Source organism: Lycorma delicatula, chromosome 1 (assembly GCF_047948215.1).
Source record: "Lycorma delicatula isolate Av1 chromosome 1, ASM4794821v1, whole genome shotgun sequence".
NCBI classification, from domain to species: Eukaryota; Metazoa; Arthropoda; class Insecta; order Hemiptera; family Fulgoridae; genus Lycorma; species Lycorma delicatula.
Window position 1 is genome coordinate 137,419,630 of NC_134455.1, and position 22,753 is coordinate 137,442,382.

At 31.1% G+C, this 22,753-nt stretch overlaps 1 protein-coding gene across 5 annotated transcripts in view; it reads left to right on the plus strand.

Moving 5' to 3' along the window:
* The window catches only part of LOC142322800 (uncharacterized), a 77,840-nt gene that overhangs the window by 53,799 nt on the left and 1,288 nt on the right, over positions 1-22,753 (plus strand). For 3 of the 5 annotated variants that reach the window (XM_075361878.1, XM_075361879.1, XM_075361882.1), the window contains exons 5-6: positions 5,389-5,502; positions 13,507-16,874. In XM_075361878.1, the coding sequence (XP_075217993.1) occupies positions 5,389-5,502; positions 13,507-14,499 (1,107 nt within the window). In that variant the 3' untranslated portion in view covers positions 14,500-16,874. Of the gene's footprint in view, positions 1-5,388; positions 5,503-13,506; positions 16,875-17,410; positions 22,334-22,753 lie in introns of those variants that run through there. The other 2 variants (XM_075361889.1, XM_075361894.1) reach the window with 2 other exon arrangements.

Below are 22,753 nucleotides of genomic sequence, written 5' to 3' on the forward strand. Positions count from 1 at the left end.
AATCTCAGCTGTACTAAGGTGGAAGCCGATCAGCTGGTCATGTAGTTTAGATCCTGCTAAAAGTTGGCGGACCTTATTAACCTCTCTAGATTTCCCCTCTACGTGGTTGCTCATACACTATTAAAACACTATAACTCGCACTACACATCTTACCCGACATGTATCTAAAAAATTCTTTGACAGTGATTACAAATCAATTATTATCTCAGTCGGTAATATTAATTTGGATTAGAGTTTGCCATGCAGATGGGTGGTTGGGAAAGTGGACGGATTGGATATAAAAATTCCTTTGGCCAGTACAACAGGAGGGATAGTGCGATCACCATGTCGTGTTTCCAAACTTAATACTCGATAGTGAAAGTGAATTTATCCCTTTAACATCTGGAAAGCCAAGATAGCCTGCTGTTCCTTGGTGGGATGAAGATTGCAGGAGTGCACTAAGGGATTTTTGCAAAGCTTTACATAACTTCAATTGAAGGCCTACGACAGAATTTCTCTATGCCTTCCGGAATGTAAGAGTCTATGCTGTTGAATGTATTGGTGTGCTAAACAGAAATTGTGGCTGAATTGTGTTGATACCATTTTTCAAACAATTTCATCATCTTTTGTATGTGGAAAAGTTAGGGTGATGTGTGGATCAAGAAAATCTTCACAGCCAGTTGGACTAGAAAACAATGGCATCCTTGTCACCACACTAATTGATGTGGCAAACTCATGTGGAAATACATTTATGTCAGTTTCCTTACATTGTCATATTGTCCTGAGTTTAGATATAAATTGCAGGTGAAAAGTATACCATCTGTTATTGGAGAATTACAAAGCAAATTAAGTCTACGTTTTTCTTTTAAGGAGCTAAGGTATGTCTTGAATAATTCCCATGACACTTACCCTGCCAGGCTCAGTATGTTGTCTCACCTCCTGAACACTGCATTACAACATTTTTTGTCTATTTACAATAAAGTATTTTTTGATCAGGTTTTCCAGATTCTTGGTCAGAAGCATTGGTGATTTGTGTACTGAAACCTGGTTAAGATAAATCATCCCTCTCAAGTTATCATAATCAGTATGCTAGATCACTTCCCTGTCACAAGATGATCAGTCACCTGTGCAGGATGATGGAATGAATTGTAAACTGTTGTCTAGTGGAGTACCTTGAGAGAAACTCCCTAATTGCCCTCGAACATTTTTTTTTCAACCAAAGTAGATTGTTGATCGATTATGTATTTGCCCTGGAAACACCTTTCTACTTTGCCAATGCCTGGTTGCTGTATTTCTCTATATACTTTTGCATATTGAAAAATACAATGTCGTATGCCAAAAGGCATATGATGTAACATGGAAGAGAGGAATCCTGAGTACACTGCGTGAATAGCTTATAAAAGGAAATCTTGCATTTATCAGAGATGTACTCAGTAGTCAGTAATTTCGAGTTCGATTTGGAATGATGGTATCCAACAGTTTCACTCTAGAAAACTGAATATCGCAGGAAAGTGTTCTAAGTGTTAGAAATGCTATTGTAAACTGCGTGCGGAAACCCATTATGTGTTTATTTGTAGATGAATTTACATTGCTTCTAGAACTTCCGCTGCTTAGAGGCTGCTCCAAAACACAACAACCTATTTAGAGTTGCAGTGTAAAACGATTGAATTATCCCCCCCCCCACAGAGAAAATGAAATACATTTGCTTTTCCCAGTTGAGGGAACATGTTGACCCTCAACTATTTTTATGTGGTGAACCAGTTGAAGCATACAACCATGTTAGATTCTCTGCAATAATCACCACTCTTATGATGCTCAATGTGGTTCATCATCATTGCGGAGCTGTATGCTGTAATATAATTAAATATAATTAGCCAATTTATCAACACGTACTTGTCTGTTCAGATTCCATGAATGCCTTGCAGTCGATTAATGACATAACACAAGTGTGATCTGCTGGTCTCTAACCATATTGGAATTTCAGGCAATGAGCATGCTGATAGCATGGCAAAAAACACTTGTTTGCAGCTCACTTTCACCAATTGCATTGTTTTGGATGATCTGGTCTGTTTTCTGAAGAGGTTGGTTCTTGGTAAGTGGTAAAGTGAATGGCATTCTACCATCAACAATAAACTTTGTCCAGTTAAGCACACTGCGTCACCATGGAGTTCTTCATACAGAATTAACTGTCAAGAGAAGGTTATTATTTACATTTACAAATAGGGCACACTAAACTAACTCATGACTCAGAACATTGCACATGTTTGTTTTTGCTGCAATTGCCAACTTACGGTACACCACATGCTTGTGGACTGTGTCTGCTACGTGGTATTGCATTGAAAATTTAATCTGGGGGCTAACATTCAAAAAATTTAGAGAACAGTATGATATCGAATGTCTTTTTATTTCTTAAGGCTGTGCATTTGTATTCAAATTAATAAATATTTTATTGTATTTTTTGTGTTCTATAGTGCAATATAGATTTTTAACTATTTTGCCAGTGATATTGCGCATTTTGATTGTTACTTTATTTTGTTTTATATTAATATTATTTAGTTTATATATCCATAGTAATTAGCATTGGTTGAATTAGTTTTTTTTTTTATGGAAGCATGCATTGCCTCTTTGTTCTAATAACAACTGATAAACAATTTCAGTTCTTTATATAAGTTGAATTCTAATAATAATTACTCATATTCACTTAAATCACTTGCTTTAAACACTTTTTTGGAAAATGTTCGATATTCAAGTTTGACAAAATTTAAAGATAATGTTGCGCTCCTAACGCATTTTGTATTTCCCGTCTACATACATGTGTTTGCCTTGCTCTGCAGTGAGAAAGGTGTAGTATTTGAGGCAGTTGTGTACTGGGTGTTGACGAGATAGCATGCATTTTTACAGTCCGCTAGACATTTTATACAGTGTTATACTCAATGTTTACACATTTATTCAGTCAGAAGACAGTCTATATTCAGTAATTTGTAATCAGTTCATTCATGTGGTTTATGAAGAATAAATTAGGCTTTTTTTTTTGTATAATTTATTGTGTTAATTCAGTCTAAGACTTGGGACCTAACCCTACAGACAAATAATTCCGAAGCACTGTTTATTTTGAAGAAAACACTATTTCTGGGCTAAAATATTGCACAAAATTCATGAATAGATTATCAGCCCTATTGAGCTCTTGAAACATGAGAGGAGAAATGTCAAGTTGGGAGCTTTATGTTCAGACATTAGGTAACATGATGATTAATGACATTTTTTGTTAAAAAATTAATATCTGATAATAGCCCTCAATTCACTTTCAGTATGTACACTGATTATCTAAAGAACAGTGTCCTTATTTCACAGAACAATGCCACTGTATCAGCCAGCATCTATCTGATAGTGAACTGAATGTTTGTCCACCTATCGCAAAATTCTCCTGGGACTTTTGAATTTTTGTAACTTTTCTTTGTTTTATTAAACTTATCTTACACAATTTTGTTCAAAATAAAATCTTCTACAAGTTCTGGTTAAACGTTTTATGTGTTTATTACCCATTTAAAAAAATTATTGTGTCAAACATAAAAAACATTGGGTTTCATCCCAAATTCCTCAAAAACTACTGCAGATATGGTTCTGGGACCTACCCAGATTTCTAGACCTATCTGACCTTTATTAGATTTTTCAGATCACAAACCATAAGAAATTGCTAATTCTGCCCCTTAATAGACATCCTAAAAACGACCTGATTTTACCGTGGTAGCTCATATTTTTCTCTAGCCGTAACTCACAAACAAAGTATTTTCCAAGTTACCTTGTAAAGAAGATAACTTGAGTGTTTGTTAAATCCATGCAAAAATAAAGAAGATAATGATTTTCAGGAAAAATCTTTTTTATTTATCAATGTAATTGACTTTCAAGTCTATACATTTAGTCCAACAATGCACAAGTTTTTGATCCCATCCTTATAGAATACAATTTATCAAAGTTTTCAAAGTAAGCAGATGTTTTAGCAATAACTTCATCATTTCCCTTTAGTAAGTCCCTTTCCAGCAAGCTTCTTTTTCATACATTGTAACAAATATTAGTCTAAAGATGCCAAGGGTAGCAAGTAGGAGGTACAGAAGAATTTTTTGTGTACCTTGACCATCACAGAAGAGTGAGCCGGTGCATTATCTCGTTCAAAGAAATATTTTGTCAAATTCTGTAGTTTTTTCTTTTCCTCATTTGAACTATCCAGAAAAGATACATAATATTGCTCAGTTATTGTTTTACCCTTTTCCAATTGGTCAGTGAAGATTATGACATGAACATCCTAAAAGACACTGGATATTACCTTTATGGCTGATGAAATGTTTTTACCTTTTTAAAAGCTAGTTCCTGATTGCAGCCCACTGTTTTTACTGACTCTTGGAGTTTTATAGGCTGTTATTAAATGGTGCTAAAATTCCTCTCTATTGCATTGAAACAGCCTCAAACCATACTTAGAAATGGTTGCTAATTTATCCTTAACTTCAAACATGGCATCCATCTTGCAGACAGTTTACATGTCTGTAAATAATCATGTAATATATGAAGCACCCATTTATTTAAAATTACTTTTGTCTTGGTGACTTATGCATTTCAATCTTCTGTTTTCTATCACCATATCATGGATTTTTCCAATATTCTCTTCATTTATAATCTTAAAATTCATTACTGTTTATGCCCATATGACTGCTCTGAAAATAACCTTTGAGGCAATGAAGCTGACCCACATTAATACTTATTCAGCTGAGGTTTTCAGCTTTAGGTTTTAGTTTCCTGTCCAGTTTTGCCATTTAAAAACTTATGGGTTGATCATAAAACAACATTCTTTTTCATTATTTTTTCACAAATCACAATACTTGATTGACTCAAAGCAAGAGTTATAAATTTATCTACTGAAATTGGGTATATGTTCTAGTGGAGATGCGAGAAACTTCAGAATTGTCCTATGTGTGTTGTTTCTTGATTTTGTATAGACTTATCAAATGCCCCTTGTAATAAACTGGATTGTGATAATAGGAAACCTATCAAAAGAATATTAAAAATAGAAGGTAAGGTACTAAACAAGGAATGATGGAGGTAGGACAAAAGTGGAATTTTGAAAAAAAAATTATAAAATGAGGTGAAATTATTTATAAAAAATTAATGTACAGTACAATTTACTTTAGATACAATAATAATCTTTTGTTACTGCCTTTGATCACTACTACCTACTTAGCAAATGCTTAAAATATCTCCTACAGGATCTCATGATACCTAGTGTTATCGAGTGGTTACTACAGAAATAAGTTTTAAATTTATGATTGAATTATTATACTTTGCACCATTTTCAACATTTAGAGAAAGATTAAAAAAAAATATATATATATATATATATATAATTACCAATTGTTCTAGGAAATGGATGATTCAGTGGTGGATGATGCTCCATTAAGGCTTAAATTCGAAGAAGAAATCGAGTATTCAGTTTTGCAAAGAGTGAAGGTAGAAAATGCACCGATATCTTGTAATGTAAGTGATTTACTAACTTTTATTGCATAATAAATTGTAATAAACTTAATTTGCCTCGCTGAAAAAGTGAATTCAAATATATGAATTTAAGAGTTTTTTTTATTAATAATAGAAATTAATTTTTGTTGATTGAAATTTTATGATACAAAAATTGATGAACGTGTGTATTCAACCTGGTATTTAAACTTTTGAAGCCCTACCCTACTGGTAGTAATTTAAATGTCCAAGCAGCAGCTATGTTACAGTACTGAAAATAAAATATTATAGCTTCAAAACTACTACACCAATTTAAACCAATTTTCAGGAGTTACAGGAAAAATATACACCCTTCGGAAAAAGGACTAAAACATTTTATTAATTGACATAAAAGTTGACTTGAGTGTGGTAAAAGCTTGGAAACAGGCATCTACACAAAGTCCAACACTGCAGTCCTTGCACCAAGAAGGGGTCTCTTCTTTTTCCAGTCCTTTTTATGCACACAACACATCTCTTTAGGGTTTTGCTTTCTTCTCAGTGGGTGGAATCCTTTCTATGAAATGCCTTGCAGTAAGCCTCTCTGGTAGGGGTGTTTTAGAAGGTCTACCAGGTCCACAAGAAATTTCAACTTTTCGGTGTATTTCAATGAGTTCCTGTGCTAATTGAAGTCTGATTTAGGTGGCTGAATTTTTTTACATATTGTGATCGATTGTATATGATAAGGGAATTGTGAATTGCACTATTCAGTAATCGCCGGAACAGTTTTAAGGTACCATTTGGTGCATTCTCTCTATAAGGTAGGGCTGCAGTTTTTGGTCTTTTAGATCTACACCTCCCATAAACTGATGCATTCTCTGATGCAAGTGGGTTTCTTTATTTCTTTGCCTCTTTTTTCTGTGGTTTGCATGGAAGCATTATGGAATATAGAAATAAAAGAGACCTGTTTCTTATGAAGCCACTTAATCACAATGACACCTGTGAATGGTAAGCTACAAGTTCACCTTCCTTCAATTTCTCTTGTTTTATTTCTTGTGGTACTTCTTTTTTTTGAGCCTTATGTTACCAACTACATTGATTTTAATCTTTTCAATATAAGGCACAAATCTGAAGAATTGTAATAATTATCCATCCACAGGGTGTCCAACACCAGAGAGGCTCTACCAATTTAATTACAATTTGTGTTGTCTTTTGCACTTCAAAGGACACTATGTCAGTTTGAACTTCTGTTATGATGCTAGTGTATATAATAAATTGCCACAAATACCCTGTTATGGATTCACAGACCTTTTTAAGATTTTATGCCAAATTTGGCAGCCTTCAGGGGAAGGTACATTTTGATTCAAAGTATCTTTAGATGAGTCATAGACTCATCTAAAGATATATTTTCATCAATTTTGTACAATTTTGTGTATTTTCATTTAGGTGTGTGATAATTGGGTTGATTTTAAACAATTTCTTGTTTCCTTCATAGATTTCAAGTGAATTGTGAACAAAATATAAAAATCTATCAACTCAAATCTGTCTTGTGTCATTGTCTTGGAGAAAGTAGGCGTGTCAAGTATAGGATTTTTAGTGAAATGTCACTTATTTTGTGGTAGGTTTCTGAATGATTCCCATAAGAATTTGCAGTGAAAAATAAGTATATAATTCATCAGTGTCTACATTTTTCCACTCATGAACTCTGGACCGTGGCGTCAAATCATCTTGTTTTGAATTTATGTAATCATTGGCATAGCGATTTATCTCGTCTGCAATTTTATGTAGTAAGTCATGATCGAAAAAAGTTTAAATGCTTATAAAACACCCTATACTTGATTAACTATTTCTTGTCTTTCAGCAAAGGGGATTTTTTGTGAGGTGTAAGAATCTTCTCCTTTTTTCCATCTTCGATCTATTTCTTTTCTTGTACTCATCACTTTCATCGTCACTATCACCATCACTATGTTCATAATTATCTTTATTTTTGTTGTGATTTTCCAGCACAAAATCCACATCACTTTTATCACTATTAAATTCACTGCCACCATCAAATAATCTAATGTTACTGTCATACGTCTCATCTAAACATTCGATAATTTATTCTGATATAAGATTACATGATGTACTTGGGCCGGCCAGGATCATTCATTCACTGCCAGACACAACTGACTGAAAGAAGGGCATTCAATTTCATATAACAAAAAAATATTTCATCAGCAATATGTTATCATATGCAGTTATAAAAACATGGAGGGGGAAGAACAAAGCCTCGTGATAACACGTATCAACTTTTTAATTTTAGTGTGTTTTTTATGGAGCAAATTGTTTTCTTAATAATAGTAAAACTCTTCTTTTTTTTTGTTAATGTCAAGTAAAGGCAAAAAATGTTTTGAATTTGAAATAAAATCCCATTTCTTGATTTCATAAATATGGAGTTCTATTCTACTGTTAATTTACACTTCCATAGGTTTTAGAGAAATGAGAATAATATTAGGTAAGTAATTTTCATTTGGAGTTTAAAGTTACTGTTTATCATTATAACAAGAGTTTATGAATGATTTGGAAAGAACTAAATGCATTTTATGTTTTCTTTTAATTATATAATGAATTAATATCATGAGTACTTCAGGAGTAGTATTCAAATTGGGTATCAAAGTAACCTCACCATAACATACAACGTTCATTTGCCATGAAACAATGTGTAATCATTAATTAAATCTTAAATTAATCTTGGTTCATTATGACAATATCCTATTTTGTATAACTTACGACTTATTTTTCGTTCCCACTTACAATATTTTTATTATTAAGATAATGATTAATATATCTTCTGCTAAGAACACTATAATTTCTATGTTGAGTACTGTTGCTTATATTCACTTATTATATGTTGTGTTTTGGAATAATTTTGTAGTCAAACTTATTGTACTGGTACTTTTAAATTTCTGTTAGTCTTTATATAACATTTATCCATGCTAGATTTGGCATGACGTCAGATTAACAGAGGGGCGTGTTGATTAAACAATATTATGACTAACAGAAATTTAAAATTATCAGAACAATAAGTTTTAATAATGGAATTATTGCGTAACAGATCTATAATAAATGAATGTATAATATATAATAAAAGAATGGAGCTAAGTAGGTAAGCTGTACTCAATGTAGAAAACATGGAATATTTTTTCTACCTAAAAAGGGCTATTGCAGTTTTTGAAATCATAAAATCTTACACCATTTAGTTTGATTAGTATGTTCATTAGCATTTAGGATCGACTGTTTTGTTTTGATATTGTAAGCGCAATGAGGAGATATATTGCATCGGACTGTGATGTATAAAAAATTTAATTTGTGAAATTAAAAAGGTAATAAAATTTTATTGTTTTGTATGTGTTTTGTCTTATAATTTTTTTTTAGATAGCACTGCTATTTGAATACATATTGTGACCTAATGATAACATTGAGAAATTGCCTAATGAAAATTCCAATGACATTTTTACTTGTTTGTATGAACAAACGTGTACCCAGCAAATTTTTATTGCATTTAAAATGGGTAATTTTCATTAGTGATGGATTTGTTTGAAATTAGGAAAATTCTTAATGTAGATGTTTGATTTGTTTAAAATAGCATTTGGGAAGTGACACTTTCTGCTAGACTCAGACAGATGTTTCAAAGATGACAAACTTCAATCGATGATTCTTATTCATGCCGATTATCAACATGAAAACTTCTTGGGAAAGTTAGAAAAGTCTTTTATTTTGCTAGTTAACCTACTCTGATTTTTGTACTATCTTTGGGATTGCCAGTAAGTAAGATAAGAAAAATTCCCCAACTGGTATGAGGCCAGGGCAGGTTAGGACTGCAACTTTGCTGTTTTTTTTGCAACCATCACGAAGGTTTTATAACTGGGTACTACTATCCAGACCCAAATGGGCCCAAATTTTTGTTATGAGGTTGACACTTTCTCAACTATTTTCAAAGATGAGCCTAGATAGTGGCCAGCAGTACTATACTACTGCCTTGAAGTGATGAAATATTTTTGTGAGACTTTTAAAAATGAAAGTCTAATACTATGATGTTAAAAGTTAAAATGTTCTGAAAATTTAACATCATAATGGGGAAAAGTAGACACTCTTATAAGAAAGAATAAACTTTAATTTTGAAAATCAGTTCAAAGTTCAGGAGTGATAAGCATTTAAAAAAAGTAAATAAAAAAAATTTACTTAATTTCTACTGAAGAAAATAACATTGATCTTAGTAGTTATTAGTTGAAAGTTAATGTATTATTGAAATATGATTAGAATGAGATAAAATTATTAAAAAAAATTAAATAGGGAAGACTAGCCAAAACATGATGCTACAGTACGTGTTTAATATTGCATAAAATTTAATTTTTTCCTCATAATTATTTTTAAGACAGGTAATCCTTGTCTTTTTTAACAATTACAGTACAGCTCGCTATAACACAACTTGTTATACTGTGGCTACTGATATAACACAGATTATAACCTGTCCCTCAAAAAATATCTGAAAAAATAAACTAGGATGAAGAAATGCTTGTTAAGATTTTATTGTCATTGATTTTTTTATTTATTTTTTTTAATGCAGATTGATTCTTCACCCTACCACTATTCGATATCGGTGTAAAACCCACCATAAATCCTTTGAAATTGTCAACAATACGCTTCTAATATAATATCTATCAATTAGTCACGACCAGTTTTAAAGGCTTGGAATTCCCAAAAACATGATTCAATAAAACTAAACTATGATTCTAAAATCCTTATGATATACTTATAATATCCTTATGATATTCTTATGATATACTGCACATGAGTCATTTCCTTAACATCAACAAGACCATCACGTGCCTGTACAATCACGTGTCATACCATTACGTGCCTGTACAAGGCACGTATATGGTATCTGAATGTTATTATATATTGTGATTTATTCCAAACTGCTTTTACTGTGTTTATCAGTATCGTTATGTTTTATTATGTTGGTTAATTTATTAGATTTTGTAGTTTTTGTTTTTGTTTGTATTTGCCTAACTTGTCGTCTGAAAAATGTATTCTATAAAGAAAAAATTAGAAATTATTGAAAAGGTTAAGGCAGGTCATTCAAAAGTCAGTTTATCCCAAGAACTCAGTGTGCCTGAAGGTATTATATGTAGTTGAGTGAAAGAAGAAGATAAACTGCATTCTTTTATTGATTCGGTAGATGAAACAGTCGGACTTGATCGCAAAAAGATTAGACTTGGTGATGTTAATGTTGTAGATGAGTGTATGTACCTTAGGTTTTTGCAAAAATGGAGTGGGCGTGTTGCTATCAGGGCCATTACTTCAAGCTCAGACACTAAATTTTCATGAACAAATTAACAGTGGAGAAGAATTTAGTGCTTCTAGCAGTTGGTTATCGCAATGGAAAATCCATCATGGCATAGGTGTCGCAGAGGTCACTGTTACAGAGAGGTCTACATCCTTAATAAAAGACGTTCTGGAAAATATAAAGAGTGTAATATCATGTATGGAGCAACAAAGTGATTAATGATCATCGTTTATTGCATTTACAAAGTGTAAAGTCATATATTATAAAGAAGAAACATACAACCATGAAACAAAAAACAATAACTTCTTATTTTAAAAAATAATTAACATTCTAAGAAAAAATAACATATCATCCCATACTTAACGTGTTTCTATGTAAGTACACATTGAACTATATTGGCTTTTTCTATTAAATCATTATTGCTTGATTTTTGCCAATTTTTTTAATTGATCCCCTTTGTGATTTAAAATTTACTTCTCTAAATAACATGATTAGCCTATAACATGGGTATCATGTAAGTTCCCGGATAATCGCGTTATAGTGGGGTTACTCTGTACTTAGCTCATCTAATTACTTTAGTTAGAATCCCATTAATTGAACTGTATTTTATGTACATTTAAAAATGGGATATTTTGAATATTTTATTTATATGGGCAATTATTATCCTCAAGTAGTATCATAAATCACTTGCCACATACAATAGTTAAAAGAAAAAGCAAAAAACTGACTAAGCAGTTTTTCAATTTATAGCTTTTAATATAGGGTTCACATATTTGTAGATGGGTTACAATAAGTACTGGATCTAATACAAAACATCAATATTACATTAGAAAAATTTAACCAGTTTTAAAATTAAAAAAAAAAGTTTCAGAACATTTTCTTTAATTTTCTTAAGTTACGGTATTTATGACTGCAAATTTTTTTCTGTCAGATTGACATGTTAGATGAACAACTTTTTTATCAGGAATTATACAAATTATATTCTACATGGTGGTGTACAAAATGTTTCAGCATTTGGTTTTGTTAAAAAATATTTATCTGAATCGCAATACAGAAAAGTAAAATACATGTTTACTATATATATCTGGAAATTATGTTCTGCTTTTACATGCTTAGTATGACCGCTATCACATCTAGCAACTTCTTCAACATGAACTCATATGTTGTTAATATCTTGACGACACATATTCTTGGTTATCTCATTGCATGCCTCAGTGAACAGCATTCGCAGTTCCATCACTATACAAGGATGTTTAGGGAAAATCTTTTTTCCTTTAAAAATTTCCAGAGAAAATAATCGTAAATTCAAATCAGGACTGTTCTGGGGGCCAGTTCTGTCCACACGCAAAACGATTAGGAAATTTTTTTGAAATGACATTTGCATTAAAAGTTTCATGCAAAAAGTCTAAAACAACATCAGTTATGGGTGTTCTGGCTCCATCTTGTATAAACCACTCGTTTTCTGATTGAAACCCTTTTGCAAGAAGCTGAGGAACAAAATTGCCTGAACAACAAAACAGACTTGTTCAAAAAAGAATGCTCCTATTACCCCACGACGCGGTCCATACTGTAATTCTTGGAGCATGATGCATATTTTCAGAAGCCCAAAAACACACATTTTGTTAATTAACAACCTCGTGTAGGTGAAAATGTGCCTCATATGAAAATCAAACATTGTTCAACAATACATCTTGGTTTACAGCCCATTCAGCAAATGCCGTTCTTGGATGTTTGTTGTCAACTGTTAATTTAGGCTACACTGTTATTTTGTACAACTAAAAATTCAAATTGATTTTTAAAATTCGCTGCCAGATCACCTAGAAATCCCAAATCGTGTTGCTGCTTTTCTTGTTGATTTGCCTGGGCTGCTTTGACATTATGTGGAGAATAAACATTAGCAAGCCATTCATGCTTATTCTCAAATACTGAATCATCACTATTAGATTTTTTGTAAAATCTACATATTGTTTTAAATGAGGGTAACCACTGAGTTGGAAAATTTGCATGAAACCTTTTATTTAAGAACCATACTTTTCGTTTCATTAAAAAACAACACAGTCTGTATGCACTGTTCAACAGTCAGCCATCTTGGAACGATACACAAACAGCACACTCAGATAGAGAAGAAACGAATATTCATGAACTGCTGTCACTTCTCCCAACATAAAGCACATTAATAATTATTAAACTAAACAATTATTGCCAAAACAAATGGATCATTTCATGCACCACTCTGTACAATTAAACTCCCTCCAAAATGACCATCTCACAGTAAACCAGTATTTATGAGAACACAAAACATGAGTACTGATAGTACATAATTATTTTCATTATTTGCTTGTAAACTGTTCTTGCCAGTGGAGCCAACTTGTCATAGTATTTATTTGGCTTGGATTATAGTTTCATGTATGGTTTTGGCTTTTAAAAAGAAATGGTTGATTACCACGTGAAATTCTTTTTTGTCCATTTTTCACAAATCGCAATACTTGCGATTTGACTCAAACAAATAGCAACAACCGAATTTTGAATGTAACTGACTGAAACATGGTATATACTCATTATAGAGGTGTGGAAAACTGAGAAAAAGCTACACAATGAACTGTAAGCATTTTCTTTTGACTTACTACAGACTTATCAAACATCCTGTGTATGATGTATATACGTATTATAGTTCAATATGGATACAGAAAACTAATTTATTACCTTTTTTCATTTTACAGGTAACTGACATAAAAACCATACAGGAAAATAGAATGGAAAACTGCGCTACTTGTAAAAAACAGATGAAGAACCTTGTATATGATGGAATTATGAAAACAAAGTGTGATGATTGTTGTGACAGTTCATTGTCAGAAAGGTCTTTATGGTTGAAATTAAGTAGTGATGTAAGATTAGAAAATTTAGGTGAGGGCATTAATAAAAAAAGAGACTTGACCCGACAAAAAGGAGATGTGGGAGAATTTACATGTGAATATTGTAACAAAAGATTTCAGCGTAAATTTAATCTGATTAGACATATTAATATTCATACCAAAGAGAAAAAGCATATTTGTAACTTATGTCAAAAGTCTTTCGTTCTGAGCTGTGATTTACAGCGACATCTTAATATGCACAGTAAAGAGAAAAAGTATATTTGTGACTTTTGCCAAAAAATTTTTAATTGTAGTTCAAACCTAAGGGTTCACCTTAGTATCCACAAAGAGGAAAAGTATGTTTGTAATGTTTGCCAAAAGACCTTTACTTGTAGTTCTAATCTCAGCAAACATCTTAATGCCCATATTAAAGATAAAAAGTACATTTGTAATATTTGTCAAAAGTCTTTTATTCAAAGTTGTCATTTAAAGTCGCACCAAAAGATTCACACAAACGAGAAAAAGTATGTATGTCACTTTTGTCAAAAGTCATTTAATTTTAGTTCAACTTTAAAACAACACCTTAATATCCATACTGAAGATAAGAAATATGTTTGTAATTTTTGTCAAAAGTCTTTCAATTACAGTTCTAATTTTCAGATTCACATTAATACCCACACTAAACGGAAAACCTACATTTGTGACTTTTGTCAGAAGTCTTTTAATTGTAGTTCTAATTTAAAGAAACATCGTAATATTCATACAAAAGAAAAATTGTACGACTGTGAAGAATGTAAGAAATCGTTTAATTGGAAAAGTCATTTAACAAGACATATTAATAGTATTCATAAAAATGGTTAATACATATCTTATTTGTAGTAATTTTGTACAGTGTTAAATGATTGTATTTTGTAATAGTGAAGAACTAAATACTTATTTTTTTAATAAAACTTTGATTATTTTCTATGATGCTGTTTATTTGCATACTAGGGTCATTCAAATATAAACTGGAATTTTGCCATGTGGACTTAGGAAGAGCAGTGAATGTGGTGGGGCACTTTGGGTAGTTAGTTGGATATGTGTGGAAGGGAGCACAGCTAGTCACACCCATAGGTTCATGTTCCCACATAAGTAGAAGAATGTCAGAGGAGGAAGTACCATCATCTGTTGCACAATGAATTGTAATCTGGTATCTCGCCAACGAAGATGTCAAATCTTCTGAAATCTTAACTCGACTTCAGACCTTGTTCGGAGATGCTACCCTATCAAAAACTCAACGTTTGATTGGTCTCCAAGAAGTTTTGAAATGGCCGTGATGCAATGGAGGATAAAAGTCATGAATCTCGTTTACAGTCCACCATCAGTGATGACAATATTCAGAACTTTCGTAACTTTGTGAAAGGTAACCGCCGCATAAACATCATAAGGAAATTGCATCAGAGGTGAGCATAATTGTTTGGAGTATGCATACATTGTTGTCAGACATTCTTGGGTAAAGCAAAGTGTCAGCAAGGTGGTTTCCATGTCTTTTCACTGAGATACAGAGAAATGTCCAGAAAAACATCTGTCAGTGGCTTCTGAATTGCTTTGAGGAAAAAGAACTATTTTTGGAATATATTGTGACCTACAATAAAATGTGGGTCCACTCCAACACTCCGGAATCGTGAGGAGCGGGCACTGATCAAGGCCAAGAAATGCCTGTCAATTAGGAAAATTCTGGCAACTGTGTTTTGGGACTCAAAAGGTGTGCGGTGATTGAGGAACAAAGGATGGTAAATGTGGCAAACTACTACCAGTTATTAGATAACGTCTGAGCTGCTTATCACAACAAATGAAACCAGCAACCAATTCATAATGTTCTACATGACAATGCGTGGCTGCATACAGCAGCTCAGACTCGCAATAAACTTGCTAAAATTCATTGGACAACTCTTATTAAACACCCAGCGTACAATCCAGACTTGTTATCATGTGATATTCGCTTGTTGAAAGAAGCGTTAGGAGAGGAAAAATTTGAGATGCCACTGTCAAGTATTATGGGTATTAATGGTTGTTGGGGCAGCCATCTTGATTTTATGGTGAGGGGATCAGGAAGCTCCCTATCTGGTAGTGAAAATGTATTTCTGTTGAAGGAAATTATATAGAGAAAGAAGGTAATTTATTTATAATTTTATCTAATATCAATAAAGTCGTATAAACAAGTTCCAGTTGATATTTGAATGACCCTTATATGTGTTTCATTATAAAAGGATAGTTTGATTTTTGTTAATCTATTAAAGATATACTTTTTTTGCCACGTTTGTTCACTTAATTATCATGAAACAAGGAAAAAATTTATTAGTAGAACTAACAAGCATAAATCTTTAAATACTGTGTTAGCAAATAACACAACAAAATTAATTAATGTTGTAAAAACATTTGTCACAACCACAGAAAAAGTTTAAAAAACTGATGGTTGTTTGTGGGAACATACAAAATTTCTACAACACTTAAAATAATCACATTTTTATTTACAAGTGCACATAAGAAAAATAATTTTATATTTTTTTGTTTAATTTTATTTTACAATATTTTATATTTTAAACAGGATTTTTATGTCTAGACAGATATTTATTCTCCCAGGATAGAGAGATAAAAGGGGTATGTCATCCAATGTATATGGAATTTTTGCTAATTTGAATTAAAAAATTCTTGTATTTTAAACAATTTAATAGGAGGTGAAGATATAGTTGGAACATTTTAATCATGAAAATCCATTTAATATATGTTATGTAAAAAACAAATTGCTTACAAAACTTAAAAAAATGAGTCTGGAGTGTATTAGCTTTTATGTTGACTTTGAGTTATCAGGGCATCAAGAAATTCCTTAGAACTTGGCCGGTAAGTGTCTGCAGAACTGGATGGCATGGCGAAGTCAACAATCAAGAAGTTCGTTAGAACTTCGCTGGTAAAGAGCCCAAAGAACTGGACAACACGGCAAAGTCAACATGTTTACAGTTCTAAATACGACCATGACCTAACCTAAAAGTAAAATGAACATGGGAAAGAAATTAAAAAATAAGCTTGAAAACATTATATTACAGTTCAATTAGATTTGTAATAAATAATACTTTCAAAAAATACCTCGAATTTTGTTAGACAAAATTTTTTTTCCAATTGATCAACCATGGGACTGGAATATGTCACTTTTTCCTCAAAAAGGTGGGTTTACAAATCATGCCGCTAGGTAGCAGTCCTTAACGGCGCCTTTTTTTCTTTTATTCCAAAGTAAAAACAAACAATAGAATAATTATACAATAATAAAGATTGAATATTGTATAAAACTAAGAAAATCGAAAGATAAGTATTAAATATTGAAAATATCATTAAAATATCTTTTATATAAGCTACTGCTTACAATTGTTTTAATAAATTTTTTTTACATTTACTTCTCATCTTTTTTAGTCATATTTTCAATGTATGTCATTATTTAAAAATATTTTATTCATTAAATTGAACTCATAATTAAACATTAATTATCTAATGCATTCAACAGTTGTCATTAACAACAAAATCTGTTGTTACAGTTTGAGGTTAAATATAAGTAGAGCAGGTTATTGTTCCAAGTATCTAAGATAACTTGTAATTTGTAAATTGTCTAGAATTTTTTGTTACTTCTTAATAATTCTACTATTGGTACTAATTTATCTCGATTTTCTCAATTGAACAAATTCGAGGTATTTATACAAACTTTCTTTCTTAAATAAATAATTTTTTTAAATATATCTTTCAGTAATTTGATCATATTGAAAATGGACTCGGAAATCATCTTGTATGATGAGGTTTTGCTTGATTCAGAATATTATCAGATGATAAATAATAATGGACAATTAGAACAATTACATGTTGCTACATTCAATTCGATACTTGAAAAAAGAACTCGATACAAGTTCCAGGGAATACGCTCATGGGAAAATCCTGAATCTATCACTGCTGTGAGGAAAGATTTAGATTATATACAAATCATATATTTGCCAGGACATTATGTCTGTTGCTATTATGACGCACAGAATATTTACATTTACGATTCTTTAAATGTAGGAAGGTTAACAGTTGAAATGTCAATATTTTTGGAAAAGCTATTTCCTTATCAAAATTTAACCCTCGTTAAATTTCCTGCAGTGCAAAAACTGCCTAATTTTATAGACTGTGGAGTTTATGCCATAGCATTTGCAGTTTCATTAGTGTTTGGTATTAAACCAAATAAAATTCGATATGATCATGGTGCAATGAGAAATCATCTGATTAAAATACTCAAAACTACTAGCATTGAGCATTTTCCCCAAGATCCTCGGTTTCCTTCTTGTAAAGTTTTACCATTAAATGTGGCTTTGTGTAGACGATACAAAGCTATTGCAAAAAGAGTTAAGAGTGCATTTGACAAAATAGCAAAGAAAAATAAAAGTAAGCCAAAAAAATCAAAAAGAAAAACAAGAACTGTCAGAAAAAAAATATAATGAATGGGCAACAAAGCTTCGACTTGTCCGAAACATGTAAGAAGCAATCTTGGATTAACAGTTTAAACAGGAAACACATTTATGCTTTCTAATAATTTTGAAAAATGCCAATCAAGCAGATTTGGATGTTGGAATATTGATTCCTTCCTTTGAAATTAATATAAATTCAAAACATAGATTTTAACGAAGTAAAAAAAGAAGGTTAAATTCAAGTTTTTTTTTTCATGTGATGAATCATAGAAACCAAGAATACAGGTTATGAATGAATATACTATCTGAACAAAGAAAAAATTTTCTATTTTGGCAGATCATGATGTTGACCTTGATGATACGAATTGTGGAAATAATGACCACACCAAAAAAGACTAAATAGTATATTCCCTGAGAAAACAGTTGATTACTAAACAGATTTTTTTCAACCTCCTGCTAATAGTGAAACTATTTGCAATGGGAAAGGTAAAAATAATGACTCCAAATCAAATAATGAAACTTTACCTCCGCATATAGAACTTGAAAGAAATAATCATCAACAATTAACATGGCAAGACATGAAAAATAACATTAAAATATTTAGCACCAAGAGATAAATAAAAAAATAAAAAATGATCGTGGACAACAATTGGATAGGAACTGAATTTATAAAATTGCCCATCTTTTCAATCGTTACAAGTATAATATTAACATTCAACTTGAAAAATTTTATCATTCAATCTTGCAGAAAAATGGAAGATCTAAAAGATGGACACCCAATGTATGCAGAAGCATTTCATAGTGTGCAAGAAAAATTGTTAAAAGCATTACAATATCACAGTAAGTTGATTAACTTTCAGAAAGAATTTGATGAAATAGAAGCGTTAATAAAAAATAAAAATTGACAAATTTGAAAAAGAGAAATCTGATGATTTTGAAGCATTGGAATGTCAACCGATCAAAGCTGATATAGCTATGAAAGATTTCAGAGATATGGATGATCATATCAATGATACAAATGTTTCACAAATGATAACTGAATAAATATGGATCAGAAGAGTATACTTGGTAGAATAAAAGAAAACATTAGTAGTAGAAATGGAGTTTTTTAAGACTATTTGTCACAGGAGAAGGAGGAACAGGTAAAAGTTTTCTCATAAAAACAATTATGTGTTGGTTCAAAAGAGCTATGAATCAAAGAGAACCTACCACAACCGCAACTGGAATAGCTGCATATAATATAAGTGACTTGACAAAACACAGGATTTTTCACCTGCCAGTTGATCATAATAATACACCTAAATATAAAAACCTATCAGAGATGGCTTTAAATATGCTGGGAGAGTAATTGAAAGATATGGTTTATTATTGATGAAGTATCGATGATATCTAATCTTACTTTAATGTATATAAATTTAAGATTGATTGAAATTTTTGATGCAAGTGAAGTTAAAGGATGGTTTGGAAAACTGCATTTAATTTTATTCGGTGATCTAATGCAATTAAGTCCTGTTTGTGATAATCCTACATACACGAAACTGACACTAGCCAAAATAATAAAGTATTTAGGGTCGTTTGGTAATTTTAACTTATGGGAAAATTTGTTTGAATATGATTAACTTCAAATCAACATGAGACAGAAAAATGACTTATCTTACTCAAAAATGCTTTCCCGATTAAGAGTTGGTTTTCTTACTGACGATGATTTACAAGAATTAAACTGGCGTATGATTGTTCCAAATCTACTAAGAATGCTGATGTATTAAATGAACTGTATAATTATATAAGTAATCTACCTGCTGATGCAATTTGCTTACTTCCTACTAGACATATGTGTGAAATATTAAACAATGAAATGTTGTGTCGCGCATTAATACTGAAGAAATACAATTGATTGCTCATGATACGTTGGACTGCCCTCGTTATTTTTGTAAAAAGGTTGAAAATCTTTGTTAAAAATGACTATGACTGTTCTCAAACTGGGGGTCTTCCCAAATTTATAAAGATTGGTGCAAAGATAATAAGAAATAAATGTAAGGATTAGTAAACGGTACCATAGGTTTTGTCAAATTGGTCAAACAATGTATTGATGATAAAAATGATGTTCAAGAAATAACAAATTTCAACATCTCCAGAAATTGTTCACACTATCGCAAAAATTGATGTTAAATTTTAAGATATTGAAAACGCTTTTGTAAATAGAAAACAGTTCCCAATATGTACAAGTTATACTATAACAGTTCATAAGTCACAAGGAATAAGTATTAAGAATGCAGTTGTCAATGCTGAGACTAAAGTGTTTGCTTATGGACAAGTATATGTTGCCTTGTTCAATCGAAGGATTGCATTTGATTAATTTTGATCCAGCTTCAGTGAAAGCAATTTCTGAAGTTATAGTTGAATATAATAGATTGAAAAAAAGTACAGACCAAGTTTGCCACTCATTTAAATTAATAATACTGTAAATTTAAATAAAAATGCTAACCATCAATGGGTAAATATCTAAGAAAGTTTCTAACTGTCAAAATGATGAAAAAAAATTCTAATTCACAATGATATAGAATTATGAGGGTTAAGGAATGAAGATACAACATCATGTTACATAAATTCTATAATATACTGTTTCTTTAATTGCAGTTTGATAAAAATTATTATTACTGCTCTCTAACAACATACTATGTGAATTTGTTTAGATAGCTATATGGACTAAAATAAAACAGTTAACATTATTAGTACAGGCAATTTGTCATCAAAATAGGCTGTATTTGAAAATCCTTACCTACCGATTGATCTTTTGTCCATGCATTAGGGGTGATGAGGGAAGCTTAACTCCAAATTTGTAACATCCCCCTCCCATAGATTTTTGAAAAACTCAAAAAGTTTTTGAAATTCGTTTTTCTCTGAATCTATGCATTTTAGAGAAAAGTTTTACAAACAAAAAATGTAGAGGACATTCTCCTCTACCATTAATGTCTTTGAAGTTATGCTGTATAATTTGAAATTGAAATACTAGGTGGCGCTGAAGTTGTGAAAAATGTGTTTTTTCGGTTTTTTCATCAGAAAAAATTGTTTTTCATCTGTATTGCATTTTGGAAAACTTTTATTCAAACAATTTTCTTGTACGACTTAGCATTCCAGAGTTATAGTGGTACAATGGCAACGCAGCGGTCCTATTGTTACTGTAGCCAAGAAGATCGGCATTGTTCAGCAACTAGACCGGTTTCGAACACGTCCCCAATTCACAGGTCAATAAGAAGCATCTTTTTTTTAGTACGTATGCGAGTTTTGGAGAGTACAGACATATAATCTTTGCTCTGGTAAAATGAGTGTCTGTTTTATTTGTAAAAAAAGTGTTGTGGATGATAAGTATACCCCGGGAACGAAAGCTCGGTGCTCATTAATAAAAGCATGCACAATTAGACATGATTTTGAAAATGAACCGTTGCTTCGAAATGAAAGCATTCCAATCAACGTTCACGTCAAATGTTATATGAATTATGTCCATGATCGTTCCGCTGCAGTTGCCGGCAAAAGAAAATTAGCAGAAGACTTGAAAAGGTATTTATTTCTTAAAAGTTATTCTTTTAATGATTGCAGTGACATTATTGGAGAAATTTTTATTTTAGTATTGCCTTCGATGAAAAAATTTACAGTATTCTTGCCGGGCTGTTAGGAATATGGCTTAATACGTATAAGTAAACATATTTTGGTATACAGGAATAAAAAATTGAATATCCTTGCGTTTTATAATATTTTTCTAAAATCGAGATTTTTTTTGTAATAAATAATTCATTTTTTAATGAAAAATTGCACATACAATTATAATTTCAAATTATTTCAATGTCGTAATTTTTTTATTCGGAACCATTAATACACATGTAAATTACGAAAAATATTAATTTTGAAGACTGGCAACATCTTAAGAATAAAAACATATTTTGATAACAATTATATTCAAACAAATTAAGACTTTACTTACACCGTAAATTACCCTAATTATTGTGATTCATAGTGTCAAATAACTGCAAAGATGAAATATAAAAATGTTTTAAGTTTAGGTCATATTTCTGATTACATTTAAAAATTACGTTTCACAAAATGTATATTTAATAATTATTTAGAAAAGCTCATGTATAATTAATTTTTGACAAAATAAGGCCATGTCATTTGTTATTCAAGAGTTTATGAACATTACATTAATTCAAATACTTATTATCAACATTATTCATCATTAACAAACAGATAAAAAAAATAAATGTTAAGAAAATTTGTCTTTGTTTTACTATTTTTTATAATTTCGTAAAAATGTTGAAAAATTAAAAAAAAATAGTAATATTTGTAGATAAAAAAATTAATTTAAAACCTATAAATATTGTGCTCTAAAAAACATTGTTTATCTACATTAATTTTTTTTTTTTTTTTGAAAAACGACATATGACATTTACATTTTATGAAACAAAATTATCAAACTCTTATGACCATTATTCAACTGTCAATATATTTTACATGTAACATCCAAAATATTTTAAAATTGAACATGATTCATCAGGCATTTAGAAGCTGAATGAATCTTCCTCAAAATGAATAACTACATCATTATCTAAAATATAAATGAATATATATGAGAAATTATATTGCAAGATATAAAT